The sequence below is a fragment of the Mus caroli genome, chromosome 4, assembly GCF_900094665.2.
Source record: "Mus caroli chromosome 4, CAROLI_EIJ_v1.1, whole genome shotgun sequence".
Classification (NCBI taxonomy): Eukaryota; Metazoa; Chordata; class Mammalia; order Rodentia; family Muridae; genus Mus; species Mus caroli.
Window position 1 is genome coordinate 99,932,739 of NC_034573.1, and position 21,057 is coordinate 99,953,795.

The 21,057-nt window shown below is 52.5% G+C and overlaps 1 protein-coding gene across 13 annotated transcripts in view; it reads left to right on the forward strand.

Annotated features, from left to right (window-relative positions):
• Lrp8 (LDL receptor related protein 8) overlaps positions 1-21,057 on the forward strand; it is a 77,861-nt gene that overhangs the window by 20,065 nt on the left and 36,739 nt on the right. For all 13 annotated transcript variants that reach the window (XM_021159906.1, XM_029476552.1, XM_029476557.1 and 10 more), the window contains exon 3: positions 13,706-13,828. In XM_021159906.1, the coding sequence (XP_021015565.1) occupies positions 13,706-13,828 (123 nt within the window). The remainder of the gene's footprint in view (positions 1-13,705; positions 13,829-21,057) is intronic.

Here is a 21,057-nt window from a genome sequence, read left to right on the forward strand (position 1 = left end):
CCCGTGGTCAGGTGAAGATCCAGGAATGTTATAGTGTAATCTTTCCCCAGCTTGAGTTGTAGCGGCAGATGGCCCTTGCCTGCTTCTTGGCAAGGTAAGGGGTGGGGCCCCTGTTAGGTGCAATGCATCCCCTCCCCCTAAGTCCTACTGCCTCCCTTGGCCTATGGCGGGGCCATGCCTGAGACATTTGGAACAAATCCAGGCCTTGGGTGCCTAGGATTTTTTTTTTAATTAATTAGAGCATTAAATGGCAGCCCAATGGGAGAATCCCACCATCTGGCTGTCACAGGAGAGGCAGGCAAATCTCTGCATATTTGTCTGTAGTGTGTGAGCATCACAGGAAGCCACCTGTGCGTGTGTGGGTATGCAGCCCGTGTGCTGCAGTGTGTACACAGTGTGGCTTGGTGTGTGTGGGGCACACATGCAAGTATAAACGGTTGAGTGTGTATCTCTGCGCATGCATGCTCATCTGCATTTGTGTGCACTGCCATGCCCAAGGACCTCCATGTCCATTTCAACATACTTCCCTGTGTGTGGTCTAGGCCCAGGCCTGGCTGGAGAGCAACGTGAGACGGGCTGGGCTGTGTGCCCAGCGGCCTCTTGAGCCTTCCTGGCAGAGGTAGTGATCACAGACTGTCTGGGCAGAAGGCAAGATGGAGCTAGGTTTGGCAGGTATACACTGGCATTGGGAAGGAGGCAGGAATCCTTGTGCTGTGTTTGACAGATGGGGAAACCCAAGCCGATCCAAGCACAGAGCCAGGATGGAAGGACAGGACTGGAGCCCAGTCTCTGGACTCCCTGTAGTGGTTTTATCTGTTCCCCCAGGCTATTGCCCTGTCCAGTAATTTATGCCTTAGGCATCTTTTATGCTGTTAGAGTTTCACGGTGGCTCAGAGAGGCTCTTGAAAGAGTACTCCTCTTTATTTCACAGGACTGACCAGGATCAAGCTCTGAATTCCCACTGCAGCCCCTGCCTTAGAGGAAGTACCCTGAGCTGCTTGAGAGCACTGGACCTAGTAGGTCTACTCATTCGTTGTGTGATGTAGGCCCATCTTGTCCCTCTCTGAACTTCAGGAGAGCTGTAAGAACTAAGTAATGACTGGACAGGCTGCTCGTTAGAAGAGTGCTTACCTAGCATGCACGAGGCCCAGGGTTCAATCCCTAGCACTGCATGATATCAGGCATGATAGCAAAAGTAGGAGGGTCAGACGTTCATGACCGTCCTTGGCGACACAGTGAGCTTAAGGCCAGCCTGAGTGACAGAGTGATCTACTACCCTGTCTCCAAAATAAATGGATAGATGATAGATAGTGTCGTTCAGTTTTAGAGCATGCGTGAGGCCTTAGGTTCATTTCTCAGCACCACATCAAGCGAGGATCTGTATGTAATAGGCTCTGTATACCTTAAGGAGCAGTGAGGTGGCCATCACTCCATGGTCAGGGCCAAGTCTCACATTCCTCATCTAAGAGTACATTATGTATACCAGGCAAGTAACTGCATGAGGTCACATAGGGGCAGAGGCAGGATTTAAGCTCTGGGACCTCAAACCTGCTCTTGGCAGAAGGAGGACCACAGCAGGCAGTAGACGAGACTCTCCCAAATGTCCATGCCCAGAGGAACTGGCTACTTGGAGGGAAGACTAAGGGGAGTGAACTTGTTCTGTAATGCAAGCAATGATTGCATGATAGGTGGCTTCACCTCCGTGCAAGCCATAGAGGGGTGGTTTACTGGGGAGCAGGCTGGCCCAAGGCAGTTGGCATCTTTAGTTTGTATAAGGAACGACAAAGAAAGGTAGAGTTGTGAGATGTGGGCCAGAGGCCTGTGAGCAGGGAGGCTGCCCCGCCGCTTCCCCTCCCCCCTCCCCTTCCCCCAGAAGTCTTCCCTAACTTCAGAGTTCACCAGTACCTGGCAGGTGCCTGGCATACGGTAAGCACCCCCCTCTTCCGCTCCTGATTCTCTGGCTTCCAGCAGTAGAGACCTGCGACTCTCCTAGGAGCAGGATGAGTGAAACTGGTCCTTGTGTAAGTTAGGACTGGTTCTTCCTCCCAGCCCCGGGCTCTCAGAAATAAGATCCAGAATCAAAGTATAAATTGGCCATATAGCTAGGCTCTTCCCTGACTAGATCATAACTGTAATAATCCATTCTGCCACATGGCTGGTTACCTGGGCTCAGGCACCAAGTGTGCCCCTCGTCACATCTTCCCATGTGAATCTTCCTGTGCCTGGCTCTATCCCAGAATTCTTTCTGCCTCCCGGATGCCCCACCTTCTCTTCTACCCTTTCCTATAGGCCATAGGTTTTTTAATTGACAGGTGATGCATCCATGCACTACACCAGATGTTCTCTCTGCAGACCCTCCCAGATGCTACACCTAGCACTGAAGGTGCCATAGAGGGAAGGACAAGGGGAGGCCTAGCAGCCTCTGCACCCAGCCCTCCCTAAGTGAACCTGAGGATCCCCTCTACCCTAAGCACTTGCCAAGCAGACCAGTGGCTGCACGTGGGCTTGCCTCTCCTCCCCCACCCCCGCTTTGGCATCGCTGTCTCCAAGGTAATGGGGAATTTTCCCTCCCTCTCATCATTAGGGTGCCAGGGCAAACAAACAGCCCTAATCCAGATGAGCCTTGGGCCACAATCACACTCTTCTGGGGTTTTCTTTTTATTTCTAGCAATTTTGAGAAGCTTGAAGTAATTGGTATTCCGCACAGGTTAACAGAGGCACTGCCTCCGCAGTATTATGCCTTAATTTTCTTTATCACATAGCAAGTTGGAATGAATCGCCCGCTCCTGCCTTTTTCCCACCGAAACCTATTACCAGCCTGTCTGCTGGTTAAAGTCATTTCGTGGCAGCGCTTGGCTTCTTGCCACTGCCCTGGGAATCTTTCTGACCAGAGCCAAAGAACAAGGAGGGTGAAGAATCCATTTGTACAAAGCGGGGGTCTCCCGTTGAGAACTTACTTCCCTCCCTGTTCAGAAGGGACAGCTTTCAGCCTCTTGCCTGCGCAGACTGGCCATATGTCAGCGGTGGGAACGGGATTCCTGGGCCTGCGGTGGGGGAGGGGTGGCCATGCCTACTGCTCCTGGCACCTGGGTTAGATCCCATGACGAGAGTTTCTGGGCTTCTGCAGCTTGCTTGTGAGAGTCTTTGATGGCCAAGTGCCCCACATTCTGACCCAGAGGGCCTGAGCAGTGTAGCTTGGGGTTTTGAGACTCTAAAATGTTTGTTTTGGAACATGGAGAGTTGAATCTGTGATTCTGTGGCTCCTTTTTGATTCTGAGATAGAGAGAAAGATGGAAGGATGGATGGATGGATGGATGGATGGATGGATGGATGGATGGATAAATGGATGGATCATAGATAGATAGATACATACATACATACATGCATACTGTGCTTACACAGGGTCTCTCACTGAATGTTAAATACATTTGGCTAGGCTGGCTGGCCAGTAAGCTCTTGGGTTCTATTGTCTTCCCTTACCCTCCTAGGGTTATACGTGGCTTGTTTTTTTAATATGTGTTCTAGGGGAGCAGAATCGGGCCCTCCTGCTTACACAGCAGGCGCTTTGTCAGCCGAGCCGCCTCCTAGCGCTCTCCCCTGATCTCTTCAGCTGCACTTACTTCTGTCGTGTTGGGTCCTGTGAGGGAGGAATTGCTTTGCTAAGCTTACCTTAGAAATGTCACCTCAGGTTGGCCCCAGCTTCTCTGGCATCGTTTCTCCATTCATAAAGTTGAGGAACTGGGCCAGGTCGCCTCCAAGGCCCAAGTTCCAGGTTTGTCCTGCCTGCCTGTCGTGCCCTGCGTGGCCTGGTCTCTGTCTAGCACTTCATGGGACCTGAGCCACACATGTCTCCTGTCCATCTGAGCCCTCAGCCATTCCAGAAGGAAGGCCGCCCAGCCCTCCCTGGAGTCCCAGAAGGAAGGCATTGATGGTGCCTCAAAGTCGCTTCACCCCAAAATGTTAGCCCTGTGTTCTAGGCCAGGAAACCAAGGGCCTGAGAGATGAATTCATCCATTATTGCACAGCTGTGGCTGGAGTCTCACTAAACACAAGAGGTTTGGGTGAGAGAGAGAGCAAGAAAGAGAGAGAGAGAGAGAGAGAGAGAGAGAGAGAACAGGAGAGAGCACGAGAGAGCACTCATGCTCTATCACCACCCCTTTCTCTGAGGTCCAACTAAAGGCTTCCTCTTTAGACAGCCCTCCCTCCCCTGGCTCGGTGTCCATGCCCTAAAGCTGGTCAGAGAGGGCAAGTGAGTGTCCTCTTCTACCTTTGCATCTTTTGGGGTGAGGGGATGGGGCAGTTTTACTATGTATCCCTGGCTGGCCTTGAAATCCACCCACCTCTGACTCCTAAGGGCTGTGATGAAAGATGCATGCCCCCATGCCCAGCCTACCCCCTTGTCTTGTCCCATTCTGGATTACGGACTTTGCTCTGGGGAGGTCCTTGTTACCTCAGCTTGGCACAGACTGGGTAGGAACGCCTGCCTTGATGTGTTCCTTTGAGCTCAGCTGACTTTCCCCCTCATCTCTGTGTCCCCTTTGGTCCCCCACCTCTGAGCCAGGCTCCTCAGTTGTCCCTGCCTTCAGGGCCCATCGCTCCATCCCTTGGGCATCTACCTGAACCCTGGACTCAGCTGACCTTGCCACCCTAACAGACACTTGCCCTTCCTTCTGGAAGTTGGACATGCTGGCCCACAGCTGGAGAACTCCCCATCTGTCCCCTTCACTTTCACCTGTAGGCACCTGGAGCAAGCCCTTAAATTGGGCTCATGGGCAAACTGTGCCTTTTCTCTTTTGATGACTACAGGAGGAGGAGACTGAACTACAGGGGGTAAGGGACCTATCCAGTGTACCCCCCCCAGAAGCCAGAGGCCACCTGGAGTAGTGCCCAGGTTTGCCTCAGCCCGGGCCTGACTCTGTGGACCTCTCCAGCCCGCAGAGCTTTTCCACTGCACTGGACTGCTGAGGATGTGCTTTCCTCTGGTTCCAGCTGGGGAAGGTGGGTGAGCCATGTGTGTATCACTGTGTGCTGAGCCTCTAGGATGGCTTACTCAGCCTGGTCCTGTCTGGTAGAGGCTCCTTAGTCTTTCCAGAGTGGAAGCTGTGCACCTCGAGGCATATCTCTGTGTGGTGCTGATAGATGGTGAGCTGTGTGGAACTGCATGACCGGGCTTCCACTGTTCCCCTTGGAGCTGGCCTATGCACACTGCTGGGGCTGGGGCTGGGGGTGGGAAAAGCATCCCCTGAGGGGTGGCACTCCAGCAGGGATTGTCTGGGTTTTTGCTTTGTCAGGTGAAGGCACTGCCAGCCACCAGCACAGTGGTACCCAAGCCCTCCATCCCTCACTCCTTTGCACCCGGGAGTCCTTGGGCTTCTATGGCCTGGCTTCCTTGCCACTGGATGCCGAGTTCTATTCTGGGAACTCTGGCCTTTCCATTGGCAGTTGATGGGGACTTAAGCCTAAAGAAACTTGTGCAGGGACCCTCAGTATATTGGCAGTGGGGCTAGAATGCAATCTAGAACCTTTTAAACTGTGGCAGAGCTGCCTCTCCTCCCGTCAGAAGGCCTGTGGCAGGAAGAGCAGGTTCCCGAATGTAAGGGACCTGGCAGGCTTGGTGTGTGTGTGTGTGTGTGTGTGTGTGTGTGTGTGTGTGTGTGTGTNTANNAGAGAGAGAGAGAGAGAGAGACAGAGAGAGAGACAGAGACAGAGACAGAGAGAGGGAGACAGAGGGACAGAGAGCGACAGAGACAGAGGGACAGAGAGCGACAGAGACAGACAGACAGAGACACAGACAGACAGACAGACAGACAGACAGACAGACAGACAGAGAACCACAGACTACAGACCCCTTAGAGCTTTCGGGTGGCCTGTCTGGGCTTAGGTAGAAAGGTTTCTGGTCAGAAGACACTGAGACAAGTCAGGTATCCTCTGCCCCAGTGGCAGTTGTGAAGCTGGAGCCACGCAGGACCCTGGGCTAGAATCCCTGATCTAAAAGGATTTCCCAACCGTACCTCCTGCCCCCAGGAAGCTTCAACTTTGGGGATGCCCTGAGTTTGTTTCCTGGGACCTACAATTCTAGTGCCAGGTGGGCAGTCCACATTCCAGGACGGAGCTGATCTGATCCTTAAAAGACGGTGTTCATGGGGTGTGCACTTGTGTCTGCAAGCAACATTGGGTTTGGCTACTTGGCAGGCACCAGCCTAAGACCCTTACGGATCCCATCCCATCCCATCCATGTCTCCCTCTGTACCCTCCCCCACCCCCAGCTGTCACTGGCTCAATACTGCCTGCTTCTACAAATCACTGGGACAGGAAGATGCCTTTGTCGTCTCACTCAGAGCTGCTCATCTTTCCTGTGGCGACTGGGAGTCCCACATACCCCAGTGAGAGCCTGGACTTCCCTTGGTGACAGCCAGACCGGGGTCAGAGAGTATCCAACACCAAGTGGGCTGTGCTGGATCTGGAAGGAGGTGCTTGTTGTGGGAAGCCCTGAGTGACCCTTTTGAAGGGCCTTGGAGCACACCAGAGACCACAGCCTATGTGTCTCAGAGCCACTGTCTAGAACATCAGTTGCAGGGAGTCTTAGAGGTTGGTTCAGATGAGGAAACTAAGACGGAGAGTGTGGAAGAGGCCACTTTGGAAGTTGGGAATGTGGGGCTAGAGATGGTCTCTGAGGGAGAGCCTAGGTTGAGGACACTGGGGAAGGACCTAGGTCAGGGAAAGGGAGGGGTATGGGCTTATGATGAGGATGGCAGGAAAACCCAGCTCTTCACTGGGAGATGGTAGTAGCACTGGATGCTCATGGAGTCACACTGATGACATCTGCCACAGTGATAGGTCACCACGTACGTGATCCTGATGCCCCAGGCCCTGCTCCACCATCCCCATAAGTGTTCCTGCAGATGTCTCCCACATGGCCTCTGGCTGGCCTCCTGGGGACAAAATGTTTGGGGACATTTTGTTTGACTCTTGATGTGCCCTCGATAGGATATGTAGTGAACAGAGCAGGAAACAACTGGGAAGACTCAAGGGGAACATTTACTAACTTAATAGCAAAGAGGACTTTGCTTAAGGGATCCGGCCACGAGAGGATCTCGGTACGGGTCTCTTGCCTCCTCGGCAGCTGTGGAGTCTTCCTCATTCTCTGCAGGTGGGAGGAGAAAGGACTCTTTGAATGTCACCTGCTGATGGATAGAGGTGGTCTAAGTCGTGGAGCCGGGCGGGCAGCGCTGAGCCAAGGCCCTGAGCCCTGCGAGCTACTCTTGAAGTATTTCAGGGCTTAGCAGCCGTCTGCTGCCCAACACCACCAAGAGCCTGGAGTTACGGATTGTCAGAGAGTGGCTGCCTGGACCCACGGAAACATCCCTTGCAGGGATGCGGCTGTGCTGTCTATTTCTGACATTTCTGACTGGCCGTGTCTGTTAGAGAGACCTAGACTGTGTAGGGGCTCAGGGTGTGAGACACTAAAACTAGGAATCCTTAGAGACTTGGTGCCTGAGACAGGGAGGCCGTTTTAAATGTCAGACCCACTGGATCTTTAAACTCAGGGCTTATGGGAACATCACATGCCTGGAGAAGGGTAAGGATTTGAACCCAGAGCTGCTGGACCACAGGGGTTTCCAGTTCCCAGAGTTTCATGAAGGTTTCTGCAGGGCTGTTGAGGGGAAACAGCTGATGGGATCCCCCACTCCTTGCCCCATTTCCACAGCACAGATCCATTTTTATCTGTTTTCTGTGTGTAGTTTCACTTGGGAAAAGGTTCCTCTTAAGTGTGAAAAATAACCTTTGTCAGGCCTTGTACCAAGCTGCAGCTCCATGCCAGGACCCGCCACAGCCTGGGGAGTGGGGGGTGTCTCTGGCAGTGGGTGGACAAGCCTGCAGTCCAGGGCCTCCTGGAAGGGGGTGCAGGCTGCTCCAGGCCACCGTCTCCTCCCCCTTCTCACTCCTGCTGTATTGTTGCTGCGGTCGGAGAACACTCTCAGTCTGTCGTCCTGTTGACTGGGGTGACAGTTTAATAGTAGCTTCCTGGGCTGTCATTTAAATCTGCCTGCCAGGTTAGTAGGCCAGGGGCGGGCTGGCACGCCCCCTGCCCCCACCCCGGATCTTGATTCTGCTGGCAGCAGTTGTCTTGGCAACCCCAGGGCCTGGCGAGCTCTGCAGAAGGGTAACAGCGTGGGGAGCAGCCCTTTCATCTCGCGAACAGGGTACAAGTGCCCAGCTGCCTTAGGGCTGGCTGCGGGCTGAGCCAGGCCTCCTGGTGCTGGCCTGGGCCTGAGAGAGGAAGTGGAAGCAGCTGAGTGGATCCCTCTGGGCAGGGACCCACCCCAGGTCACTCAGTCAGTTGCAGTGCTGAGCTGGACTCCACCTTTCTTACTGGTCTCTTGCTCTGCTTCTGTTTGGAGCTCAGTTTGCATCTCTGACATCTCTCTGGCCCAGGTGACTGGCCTCAGTCCCCTCTCCCTGTCCTGAGCCCTCCCTCAAACAGTCCCTTATGTGAGGATTTGAGTGTCCTTATTGCTGAGTGCTCTTTGGACACCTGTTCTGCATGGTCTGTAGGAGAGGCCCACAGTGAGATGGCTGGGTACCATTCTCTGCTAGGTGCCTGTGTGGCCAGGCTCTCCTTCTAAGAACCTCAGCTTCCCGTAGGATCAAGAGCTTGTATCACATAGTGCTTCCTGATACGGCTCACTGGACTTCCTTTTCTTGGGAAATTAATAGACATGGCATCCAAAAGTGGGGATCTTCATTAAACAAGATTGGATGTGCTGGAAGAAACAGCCAGTCAGGTATCTGCTGCAGGCTTTTCTGGGGGTGGGGTAGCTTTTGTTACGCTGATAGCATCTCGATTCTCCAAGGGGGAAAGTATATCCCAAAGACCTGAGCAGATGGCCGCCCAGGCTCTGCGCCTGACTTCCTCTGCTAGAAGCCATTGGTCCATGTTGTGTAGCCTTACCAAATCCCAACGCAAACATAGCCATGGGTCTCACTGGCTCCTGAATAAGCCGTCCTGTGGTTAGCTACACCCTCAGTGGGTCCCTGGGTGAGCTCAAGGAAAGCAGGGTCACACTGGGCCTCCTAGGGACAGTTTGATGCTAGGCAGAGCAAGCTGGCTGCTAGCCTTGTAGAGCTCTCAGGCTCCTTGATGCTTGCTGCCTCCCCAGTCCCTTACAGACTCTGTGGGTTCCTCCAGTCCAGGCCTGTTAGCCCTTCCCAGAACACCCTTCATCCCAAGCTCCCATCCTCACCTAGGCACCTCTGCTGGGTACAGTCCCCCTCCAGGGGCAACCGTTATCAGGCTGCCTGGCCACACAGTGGACCCAGATACTTGAGCTGAAGTGTAGCCTCCCACGGGAACACGCTGTGGCCTTGAGCTGTCACTTTCCTGGGAAATGTATCTTGGTGGAACATTCTCTCGGCTCCCAGGAGCAGCTGGCAGCTGGCTTATTTGAAGCCACATCTCTGCACAGGAGTGTGGGTGGGGTCCTTGGTTTGAGGATGTGTGTTGTTTGGGGAAGGACGCCTCTGGGGGTGGCGGGGTGGGAGTGATGAGTGAGCATGGTAATTTGCAGGAGCATACAGGGGCTGGGAGCTGCTGAAGGACCAGTCAGCACCATACCTCCATTACCCGAGGAGGAGCACCACCACCCGGATGTGCAGACGGAGAGCCGTGCACACCATACGCCCTTCAGTTGGGGCCAGGACTGTGACTTTATACTCAGTCATGTCCCCTTTTGTTTCTCAGTTCACAAATCCCTAGCACCATCCTTAGCCCATTTGTTCCTCATAGCAGCCCTGTGGGGTTTATGAGGTTCAGAGAAGTAGTGCATCTTGAATAAGGTCACACAGCCACAGGTGGCACAAGAGTCCCTGTGACCATGACGCTTCCCTTGGCTTGCATTCTTATTATACATAGCAGTAGCTCTCATTCCCTTTGTCCTGGATTTCCCACTGTCCTCTGCTCTTCCCTTGGGTAGGCCCCTCCTCACCACCCTGTGGAATCCCAGGGCCTTTGTGGCAGTCCATCTGTTGCCATGGCACCAGATTATGATGTCGCAGACCCTGGATGACTATGTATCACTCCTGCGGCGTGGAGTACAGGGACTCACAGAGGTGGGCATTGTCCAAGGGGCAGACTGGCACAGAGGGACATAAATCCCTGGAAACAGAGAACCACAGCCTGGAGCCCAGCTGGGGAATTGCCCTGGGAACCAAAGCCAAGGCCAGGAGAGTAGGGTCTGGCCTGGCCTTCAGTGACAGCTTGACCGACGGCTTGGCCTCTTCCTGTGGCAGGGCTGAGCTAGCCTGGTTACACTGGAGGGACCCGACCGACGCTTAGCTTGTTCACTGAACTCTTTTGCCTTTTGTCCTGTGGCAGTGCTACACAGGAAACCCACATCCCTACTGGCTCGGAAACAGAAGGGACTTGCCTTCAGTCACCTAGTCCAATGGGGGACTAAAAAGGTGGTTTAGTGCAGTCTCTGGCCTGAAAGTGGTCATATCACCTCTGTTTCCACAGGGTGGTGTGTTCCTCAAGCATGGACTGTCATCATAGGCCAGGTCTCTGCAGCACACTTCCGGGCACATGGCAAGGGTATACCTTTGTGCAGGAGCCTCTGTGCTTGGTGGTTGGTTTGCTATGAGGTCCCTGAGAGTTGAGGGGCCTCTGTCACAGGAGTCCTTGCTCCTCCCCTGCCAGTCAGCACCCTCATGGCTGCAGGTTTGTGGGAAGGGATTTACTTCTTGCAGCTGTCTCACAGACGCTGAAGTCCTTCTGCCGCCCACCCACTCACGTCTTTGAGCCTCAGTTTCCTCTGTAAACAAGATTGACAGCAGTTGCCAGGATAGCTGTGAGGGGGTTGTAGGATTTGGGGTGAGAGGCCCAAGTCTAGTTCTGGGTGAATATGGCCAAACCGGCCCAGATACTGAAACAGTCTGTCCCGCAGTCTGCTGTGGGTCAGCTAAGCCTGAGCTGACACTGCTGGCATTTGGCTGCTATGGCTTCCGTGCCCAGTGTCTGCTATGACTTGGCATACAGGGAGTGAGCAAGCTCTCCCCTGCACTCCCAGAATGCTCAGAATTAAGGGTCCTGGGATGGTATCTGGCTGTCTTGTCTTGTGCCCAGTGACAGGGATGGTATCTAGCTGTCTTGTGCCCAATGACAGTGTTCCTGCATCACCTTAAGCAATTCATCTTGCTCCTTGGCAAGCTTGTCCCCTTGCTGGAGCTCCTGGGTGTAGCTGTCCTACTCTGCGTTCCCAGGAGCACGGGCCTATTGGATACTGAGGCTCTCATAGGATCCTGTAGGTACTTGAGGGGCTTTTCCACCGCCATGTGTGTCAGCCACTGTTGGAGGACTGTGCTGGCAGAAACCTGCTGACCTGACAGGTTCAGATCTGCTCCCACTTGCATGTGACCTTAGACATATAACTGAAGAGCACTGCCTGGGACTCTGCCTATGTTATCTGATGAAATGTTAGGTTGTCTGTCCTGGGATTTCCTGAGTAAAATACCCAGCAGCATCAGGGGAGCTGGAAAAAATAAGAAACGGAGGCATCTGTCTTAGGAAGATGTGAAGAAAGCTTAGAATAGAGATGGCCAAAGGATACTATGGAAAAGCAAAGCAGGCATGGACCGGAGTCAAGACGACAGTCAGTGTTCCCAAAACCCTGCTCGGCAGCTGGAGGACCACAAGAAGGGAAAAAAGTACAAACAAAAGCCAGCAAACCCTCAGGCCATGGACTGTGTTTACCCAGGGGGAGGAGCCCTACCCTGGATGTGTACGAGCAGAGATGCCAGGCAGGGATTGGTGTTCTCCTGTGGTCTGCCCCGAGTTGGGTCCTGTGTGGAATCTGACATGGTTCCTTGTGGAAAGACAGGAGAAAAGCCAGCCACACCAGACCACAGGATCCACAGTGATGTAAAGCAGCAGGCATCAGATTTAAGGGCACAGGCCCAAACTAGCCTATTGCTGGCCTTTGGAAACAGGCTTCTACTGCAACACAGCCCTGTGCACCCACCTACTATTCTGTCAGGGCTCTGTTCACATGGCAAAACCTGAGGAGCAGGGCAGAGCCCATTGCAGCCGAAAGCCCCAAATGTCTACCATCTGTGCCAAGTTTGCCAAGCTGTAGAAGACTGTTGAGAGGATTGTGGCAGCTCAGGGGAGGCCCCCGACAGAGACTGGAGGTGATGGGAAAGAACATCCAAGCTTGTAATGGAAAAGCAGTGTAAGGATTTTCAGATGACAGCCTTGGCAGAGGGGGACTATTAATAGTACGTAGGGACCAACAGTAGTCATGGTGGGGCCATTTGGGAAGCTGGAAAGGGGAGGAAGAGGAGGAAGACTTTCTAGCTGCTAGAGAGGGGTCGTATCCAGATGGCCCCAATATCACATCTAGTTCCACTGTCGCTCAGGGAGAGGACACCCAGGGCCTGGGCCCCTGAGGACCCTCTTGGCCTCTCTCTGCCAGTTCTGGGGCCTCTTGGCCTGTGACTGTCTACCATGCCCAAACGATTGTGTCTTATCAAATCCCCTTCCCTTTCCCTAGGAAGACCAAAGACCTGGGAGGGAAAGTGTCTTCCTTGAGAGTACATGGCAAAGCAGAACAGCCAAAATGCACATCCAGGCCTGCTAGGTCCCTGTGCAGGGACCCTGCCTTCCTGCCCCTGTTCCTGGGCTCTCAGTCCTAGGGTAGGGCTCATGGGAGCTGAATGCAGGTGATGTTGAGGAGTCCCTGGAGTACATGAAGGGCACAAAAAGCCAAAAGCCAAGTTCTGAACCTCTACTCCACACTTCCCAGGGTGGGCAGGCCGCCATGCTCACCTGCAGGTTCCCTGTTGGGACAGCTGCCTTGTTCTGCCCTTGCCTGATCATATTTATAACCAGTGCCAGGCACCGGGACAACACAGAGAAATAATAAGGGGGCGTGGCCATCTTCTCCACCCTGACCCTTACATCCAGTTCCTTTCAGAACTAGGCACACGGGGCAGCAAATAGTTTGGGGCTGGACGTAGTATTCATGTTCTTACCCCTGCTCCGCTATGAGTCATGCAATCTCAGCTTGCATGGTCACACAACAGCCCATTTCTTTCCCTTCTAATTACTACCCAGACAAACAGCAATAGCTGTACTGACGGGGAGCACCTGCCATGCGCCGGGCCCGATTGCACATCCTCACACATTAGCTTCCTGCTATCCTTCAGCCCTTCTGCTCTTTATAGTAAGAGGGAATTCAGAGGTTAGTGATGTCCTCAAATTCACGCAGATGGCAGGAGGCCCAGCGGGGGTCTGAAACCCTGATGCAGGACATGAGTCTTCCTTCCTGCAGAGTTCCATGACAGGGACCCCTGCTCCATCATGGCCACAACTTCAAGGACAAAATCCTTTATTCATCCTGCTACAAAACCATCATCTTCTTTTAGGGTTCATGGTCATGAGCTCCCTGGGGCTTTCCCAGGGGTCCTGTTTGTGCGCTGGGATTTAAGCAGGTGAAGAGGCTGAGGCCTGCCTGCAGGAGGAGTCCAGGAGAGAGATGCTGTGGTGTGGAGCCATGGTGACAGCCTGGCTGTGCCTGAGACCCTCGGGGAGCTTTGGTGGTACACTTCTGAGGCTGAGCACACGCCAGTTACCCACCTGCCTCCTGCCTCTGTCTTAGAAAAGCATTCAGTGCTCACCCTTACGTTCTTCCTTATCTTTGTCCCACAGCCAAGAGGACCTGCGCAGACAGCGACTTCACCTGTGACAATGGCCACTGCATCCCAGAGCGGTGGAAGTGCGACGGCGAGGAGGAGTGTCCCGATGGCTCTGATGAATCGAAGGCCACGTGCTGTGAGTCTTGCCCCACCTCAGTTTCCTTCTCAGCACTTTCAGGTTAGCAGGTTGTTAGGCTCACAGGCCATGGTCAGAGGATGCTCCAATGCCAGGCCCTCGGGGGAGTGGGCGGCTCCTGGTGAGCAGGCGACTGTCTGTGGAGCTGCTCTGCCTGTTTCCCTGGCCTTCTTCTCAGCTTCCCTGTAGGTTCACTCAGTTCCTGCAGCACCAGGAATTAGAGTGGGTGCGCAGAGGTAGCCCTGCCTCACCTCAGGCCCCCTGCTCTCACGCTTGAAGATCTGAATTGTAATTCCAGCAGCACTAACAGCAGCTGGTGTGCGCTAATCATTTACTGTGGGCCACACCTCACTCGCTAAGCTCTTTGTATTTCTTTTATCTTCGTAGCAGCCTCTAGAGGCAGGCACCGCCACTTTCTGACTTTTCAAAAGGGCCATACAGAAACTCAGAGAGTTAGTGTGATTTGTCCAATGGTCACCCAGCCAAGACTTCAAAGCCCCCCCCCCTTTTCTGGGGCCTGTTCTTCGTGGCTAGCTACATGATGACATAAGGAACCGGGAAGAGGTGGCGTGGCTGGTGCTCCGGGACTGCCTTCCACACGCAGGGCTTTGTCTCTCCGTGATTTCTTTTCTAGGCTCTAATCCTCAAAGCAAACTTAGACCTGGCAGGTCATTCCGTGACATTTGTTAAATTAAAAAGGAGATGCGGAGGGGGAGGGGGAGGGCCCAGTGGTCCAGAGGCAGAGCTATAGCAACGCAAGCCTGAGACAAAAGGCTGTGGGGAGCACGTGGAGGATGGTGTGGGACTGTGGGGAGCACGTGGAGGGTGGTGGGACTGAGGGGAGATACAGAAACCGCTCTCTGAGGCTAACATTTGCCCCAGAGGTAGAGGCAGGGACAATGGAGGCCAGAGTCCCATTTAGGGCTGCCACTGATGATAACTGGGTTTTCCTGTCTCCTAGCAACAGAGCTACCAGTTTCCGAGAGAGAGAGAGAGAGAGAGAGAGAGAGAGAGAGAGAGAGAGAGAGAGAGAGAGCAAGAGAGACCCCTGCCCCAGACAAAGGGGCCCCTCATTTCCTAGGCGGCTGCCAAGCCCTCCCCAGTTTTACTGCAGGCCCATCCTTTCCTTACCACACCAAATGCCACTCCATGCTGTCCTGGGAGACCTGGAGGCAGAAGGAAGCCCTGCGCTCTCTCCTGCCCTTCCAAAAGAAGGGAGCCTTGATGGCACTTGCCTGTACTACCATTGTCCTGCCAGCCTGGAGCACACAAGGGTGCTGCATCTCCCCCAGAGAAAAACACACTGGACCAGGTTTGGCCTCTTGGCCAGGGCTGCTCAGCTGAGAAGGGACAGAGTCCTGTGCCTCCTGAAGAGTTTCTGGGGTTGGGTTGGAGCTTCCTACCCTAATAGTCAGCCAGTTCTGCCTTGTGATCCTGGATGTGGGTAGAGGCTTTATGGAGGTCACTGGGGGAGGGCAGTCTTGCTGCCTGAGGGCTATGCTCCCTTCTTTCTACATCTCTGTTTAGGGGTATTGCCTCCTCCCCGCCCTGTCCAGCCCTCTCACCTGTCCTGCTCTTCTGAGCTCTGCATCCCTACTGGCTTATGCTCCCTGCCCCCTCTTACTGCCCCTCTCTCCTAGCCTGCCTGTCTCCTTGCCTTTCTACCTCAGAATGCCAGTGCTCACTGCCTTCTGACCTGCGATGGACCCACACACCCCACTCCTGACTCCCAGGGCCCTGAGAGTTGACAGACAAGCAGCTAGAGGCCTTTAGACCTTGATAGACTTGTGCCTCACAGACATGCAGCCTGTTTGTGGCAAGTGTCTCTTCCGTGACAAAAGGCAGTCTTCCCAAGCTCTCTGAGATTCATGGGAGCAGCACCTAGGAGCGAAGAGGCCCAGTTTCCTGTGGGTTACCCCAGGCAATTCCCATGAGCTCCTGTATCCACTGCCACCCCTCATCATATATAGGTCCAAATCTAGAATCCCAAAGATTTCCCCATTTTAAGATTCCTAAATTCTTAGTAGTCCAAGACCCTGTTTTTGCCCTTGTCCAGTGGGGCACAGAGTCTGGGATCCCTATCTTAAGAACCGTCACAATGGTCCTGGGGTCTTAGAGTAGGGAGGGCTGCCTGGAAGAATCGCCCTGAGAGGGCCTTGAAGGCCAGGCAGAATTTGTGGCAGCTGGACTTTAGCAAGCTTGCTCTCCGCTTCCCAACTGAATGAAAACCCAGCAGCCAACCCGCTGTCCATTTAATTGGTGTTGCCATAGCAACTACCACAGCCTACCAGGTTTCTGGGACTGTGCCAGCTCCCAGGATAGAGCCTTACTCCTCACCCCTAACAGAAAGATTATAGATAGAAGGGCACAGTGGGCTTGGGATCTGGTGCAGTTGGACCGGGTTGTTTGCCTTGTACCCTCATATAAGCTGTGTAGCTTTCCTGGGCCTCAGTTTCCCCATGCTCAGTGAGAAAGAATAAATATTGGAGTAAGAGCCAGCATTTGTCTGTTTTCATGCTTGGGCCTCAAACTCTCTGCCCCCAACATAACAGTCCATTAGACTATCAGGACACTAGATCCATACTATTAAAATATTGTAAGGGGGGTTGTAAGAAGCAGAGGGACCTGGGAGCAGGTTCTCATCAAACACAGTCAGAGTCATAATGGGAAAGCCCAGAACATTTGCCTAATGAAAGTATCGTTTGGGCTCTAATTATAGCTCGCTTGATTGGGGAGCCTCTGACCCACCTTCAGGCATCTGCCGGGAGGGGCACAGGCAGGGAGCAGAGAGACTGAGAGAGAGAATGAGTTACAGATCTGGGTGCTACTTGCTACGTGTGGATTTTTTTTTTCTTTCTTAGCAGCTACCTGGGGCCTTTGCTCCTTACCCCTGCTTGCCTTCAAATTAGATCAGGAAGCACAGGCCTGGAGATGTGGCGTCACCCATTTTGCCTGATGCTGTGTAGAGGAGCCTGGTGTAGTTCTGCTCCTTCAGGGTGCAAGGGTGCAAAGGTGCACTTCCTTAGGGTTCCCAGCCAAGCCACAGTAGTGCTTCCCTACGGCCCAAGTCTCCAGTCTCCTTAGAGCAGGCTGTCCCCATTTGGGCGTTGTCTATCCGTAAGACTCGAGTCTTTAAGACCGGCGAGTAGCCATCAGGTACTGGCAACAAACATTGTTCTTTTTTCTTAATTTATTAACTTAGGAGTTGGCAAAGGATTTCTGGAACAGGGTTCTCAGGAAATTAATAAATGCCTTCAGTCACTTCAGGGTGGCACTTCAACTCCCCTCACAGTGTTGTCTGGCAGTAGGGACTTTTGCTTCCGCCTCTTAGAAGCTGAAACACTTGGGTAGCAAGCCAAGGGTGTCCCTTGGGAGCATCTATTCCTGAGGGAAAGGCTGTGCTGGGGTGGGGACACGTGAGCTCCTGCGCATACTCCCAGGCTGGGGAGCCACAGTCATTTACATTTTCATTACAAGGGACAAGGGACGGGACAAGAGTAACTGTTCCCTGAGCTGCAAGTGTGTCTCAGGCTTTTGAGTGTAGGGATTTCCATATTGCCTCCTGCAAACCACTCACCAACCCGTGGTAATCATTCAACCCACTCTCCAGCAGAGGAGGCCAGAAGTCAAGCGTCTGGTCTAAGGACCTTAGTAGATGAGATTTGGTCGACCCTAAAGCCCAGGCTCCCTCGCCTGTACCAACTTGCCTATGGGTCTTGGCTTCAAGGATCCTGGAAGTAGATGTCAAATGGTCATATTGCACAGCCTACCTGAGTAAAGACTAGGTGGGCACCTCTTTGTCCTTTCTAGCCACACCAGGGAAAGCAGCCAAGTGTCCTCATGTGCGGTGGCTAAGCAGTATAGATCTGGGATGGGAGTCCAGCTCTGCTCCCTCCATGAGACTCAGCAAGCAACTTTCACACTCCAGCTTTCTGTCTGTCTGGGAGGTACCCCAGCTCAGCAGTGGGCAGTAGAGAGGCCTTACCTGGAGCCTGGAAAACCATGCCTAGACCCAGCTTTGGGGAAGAGATCTATCACAAGAGAGACAGGAATTTGAGGTACCTGCCCCTCTCTGGACCATAGAATACCACTCCAAGAGATGCTTGTCAACTTGTCTCCTTGGCCTCTTTTGTCCTGGCCTTCCAAGAGCCTCTTTAGGGGTGAAGGGACTGGTAGCCAGCACTGCTGGATCCTTGAGAGCCTGTAATTAGAACTGTCTATTTAGGGACACAGCAAATGCCTTATTAATTATAAAGAAAGGAAGCAGACAGATTGTTTAATCATTGTCCTTGTTGAAAGGTTATGCTGTTAACTGTATAAATATTCATTAAAAGTTCAGTCGGCTGCCTGCAGCACTGGGGGCTGCAGAGCCAGGTCTCCGAGGTGGTGCATCTGGCAAAGGCTATTTCAGTCACCTCGGCTTTGGGTAAGGCAGTTGGGGATTGGCCCTCAGTCATGCATGGTTTGATGGAAGGACAGGGTTTTTGTCCGACTGTAAACTTTTGGTTCAGAGGAACCCAGACTCTGTCTTTCATGTGCTGTGCATATTTGGGCGAGTTACTAGGATGTCTCTGAACCTTAGGACTGCCTCCCCCTCATCTGCACAGTCCCTTTGAGAGTGGTGTTTCTGGGATCTACTCACAGGCTTCTTGCCTGTCAGGGTTCAGGGTGGGGGCAATGATGAGTTGGTTCTTTGTCGTCTCTGTTTATTAAAACAAAATGTCACAGACTAGACTGGGTATGTTGTAAATGACAGAAATCTATTGCATATAGTTGGGGTGCATACACAGGCCATCCACAGACTGGTGTCTGGTGAGGGTCCGTTCCCCATAGAGGCTGCTTTCTCACCCAGTTCTTTGTAATAGAGTGGCATGGAGTCTACCTCCAACATCTCTATTATATTGTATAATTATATTATATTGTAATTTTGCTTGTGTATTTCACGTACATAGTACCATGGCCCATAAGGACATTTTCATACAGATGTACATTGTGTAAAGCTTGTTCCTTATGTCCACCCTCCCCTCTCCTGTTAGCCCCTGTGTTCCTCTGGGTAATCCTGCTTCTATTTTAATATCATATATATACACTTAATTTTATATACTTATATAAAATTAGAATCACAAATGAGAAGGCATGCAATATTTGTCTTTCTGAGTCTAGCTTAATTGTTTAATATGATTATCTCCGATTGAATTAATTTTCCTGCAGATGACATAACTTTGTTCTTTATGGCTCAAAAAAAAAATCCATGTGTTCAGGTGTGCGTGAGTCTGTGTGCAGGTGTGTGTGTAGAAGGATATGTGTGTCTGTGTGCAGGTGTGCGTGTGTAGAAGGATATGTGTGTCTGTGTGCAGGTGTGTGTGTGTGTAGAAGGATATGTGTGTCTGTGTGCAGGTGTGCGTGTGTAGAAGGATATGTGTGTCTGTGTGCAGGTGTGTGTGTGTGTAGAAGGGTGTGTGTGTGTATGTGTGTGTGTGTGTGTGTGTGTTTTGTTTGGAGCCATCTGCAGCTTTTCTGAGAGAGCATTAGCTCCTTGGTGACGGCATTGCTCTCAGTGTCTTGGTTGCCTCCTACAGGTGGTCAGGTGGAATGGGAAAACAGCATTGCCCCTGAGCAGGCTGACCCACTTACAGGCCTATAACTGTGGCCGTAGCCCTTTCCACTCCCCGTGAGGCTAAGCTTTATGAGTGGGTAGTGCCCAGGGCTCACCTCCTCCACCACCTGTTGCTTTCTTGGGTGGGTGGGGGGCTGCAAACCTTTGAAGCCCTGGTTCACTAGGCGGCCATGGTATTACCAAAAGATGAAGTGTGCCATGCCTTTTCCACATGCAGACTCAGGCTCTCCCACAGAGGTGTCTGGATTTGGTTGTAAGTAGTTACTAAGGTGCAGGTTCCAGGGCCTGGAGCTCAGGGGTTAACCGTGCTTTCTGCTTTCCCAGAGGGCCTGGGGTTTGGTTCCAGCACCCAGGGATCTGATTCCGTTTCCTCTCTCCCTACCACACCCTATACAGAGAGCAGACACACATTCACTGGAAGGAAAATATAAAACTTTTTAAAAATGCAAATTCCTTTACCTTCAGCATCCCGATTCAGTCACCATGACTTGGGGCAAGGAACTTGAGCTTCCATCAGCCCCCTCAGCTCCTGCCTCTCGGTTAGTTCTGTCTGAGAGTCAGCAGTCAGCTCCGGCTGCTTCATGCTCTGAGGCATCAAGAAGTGCTCATGGCACTCCAACATTGATGACAGACGTGCTCTTCCCAAATGCCCACCCCACAAGACACCCAAAGCAGTTTTTTGTTTTTTGTTTTTTTGGCTTTTTTTTTTTTTTTTTTTTTTTTTATTTTTTGAGACAGGGTTTCTCTGTGTATCCCTGGCTGTCCTGGAACTCACTCTGTAGATCAGGCTGGCCTCGAACTTAGAAATCCACCTACCTCTGCCTTCCAAGTGCTGGGATTAAAGGCATGTACCACCACTGCCCGGCCCAAAGCAGCTTGCTTTATTTATTTATTTATTTATTTGTTTATCTAATTTATTTATTTATTTATTTATTTATTGGTCAGGGTTTCTCTGTGTAGGCCCTGACTGTCCTGGAACTCATTCTGTAGACCAGGTTGGCCTTGAACTCAGAGATTTGCCCGTTTCCACCTCCTGAGTGCTGGAATTAAATGTATGTGCCACCATCTTCCAGCAAAAGTGGCCATTTTAAAAGCTCACTGAGTATTAGAGCTTCACCTGACAGTTACCTCACGTAGAGTGAACTGTGAACTGCAGCTGACTCCATTACAGGTATTCATAGGATAGCTTCATCAGGATCCACTCTCCTCACACTGCAGTAGTGTGTGATCACCTGGGGACCTTGATTTAGACACCTGCCCCTCTCCCTGTTCACTGCTCCTCCCGCTGCCCACCACCCCTCCCCCTGCCCACTTCCCCTAACCCTGTCTACTCCTCCTACCCCTGCCCCTGCCCACTCCCCCTGCCCACTTCCCCTCCGCCACCCCTGCCCACTGCCCACTTTTCTGTGCCTTTTCTTGCATCGGCCCACTTTTGTTCTCTTGTGGCCTTTCATTCCAGCAATGAAATCAAATGAGAGGAAACAGATCATAGATCAGAGCGAGACATGAATCACCCTTCTTCTGGGGGTATAAACTGTGTCCAGTCTCTGGTATCAGACAAAGGTGCCAAACCCTCATGTCATTCTTGTGTGTATGTGTGTGTGTGTGTGTG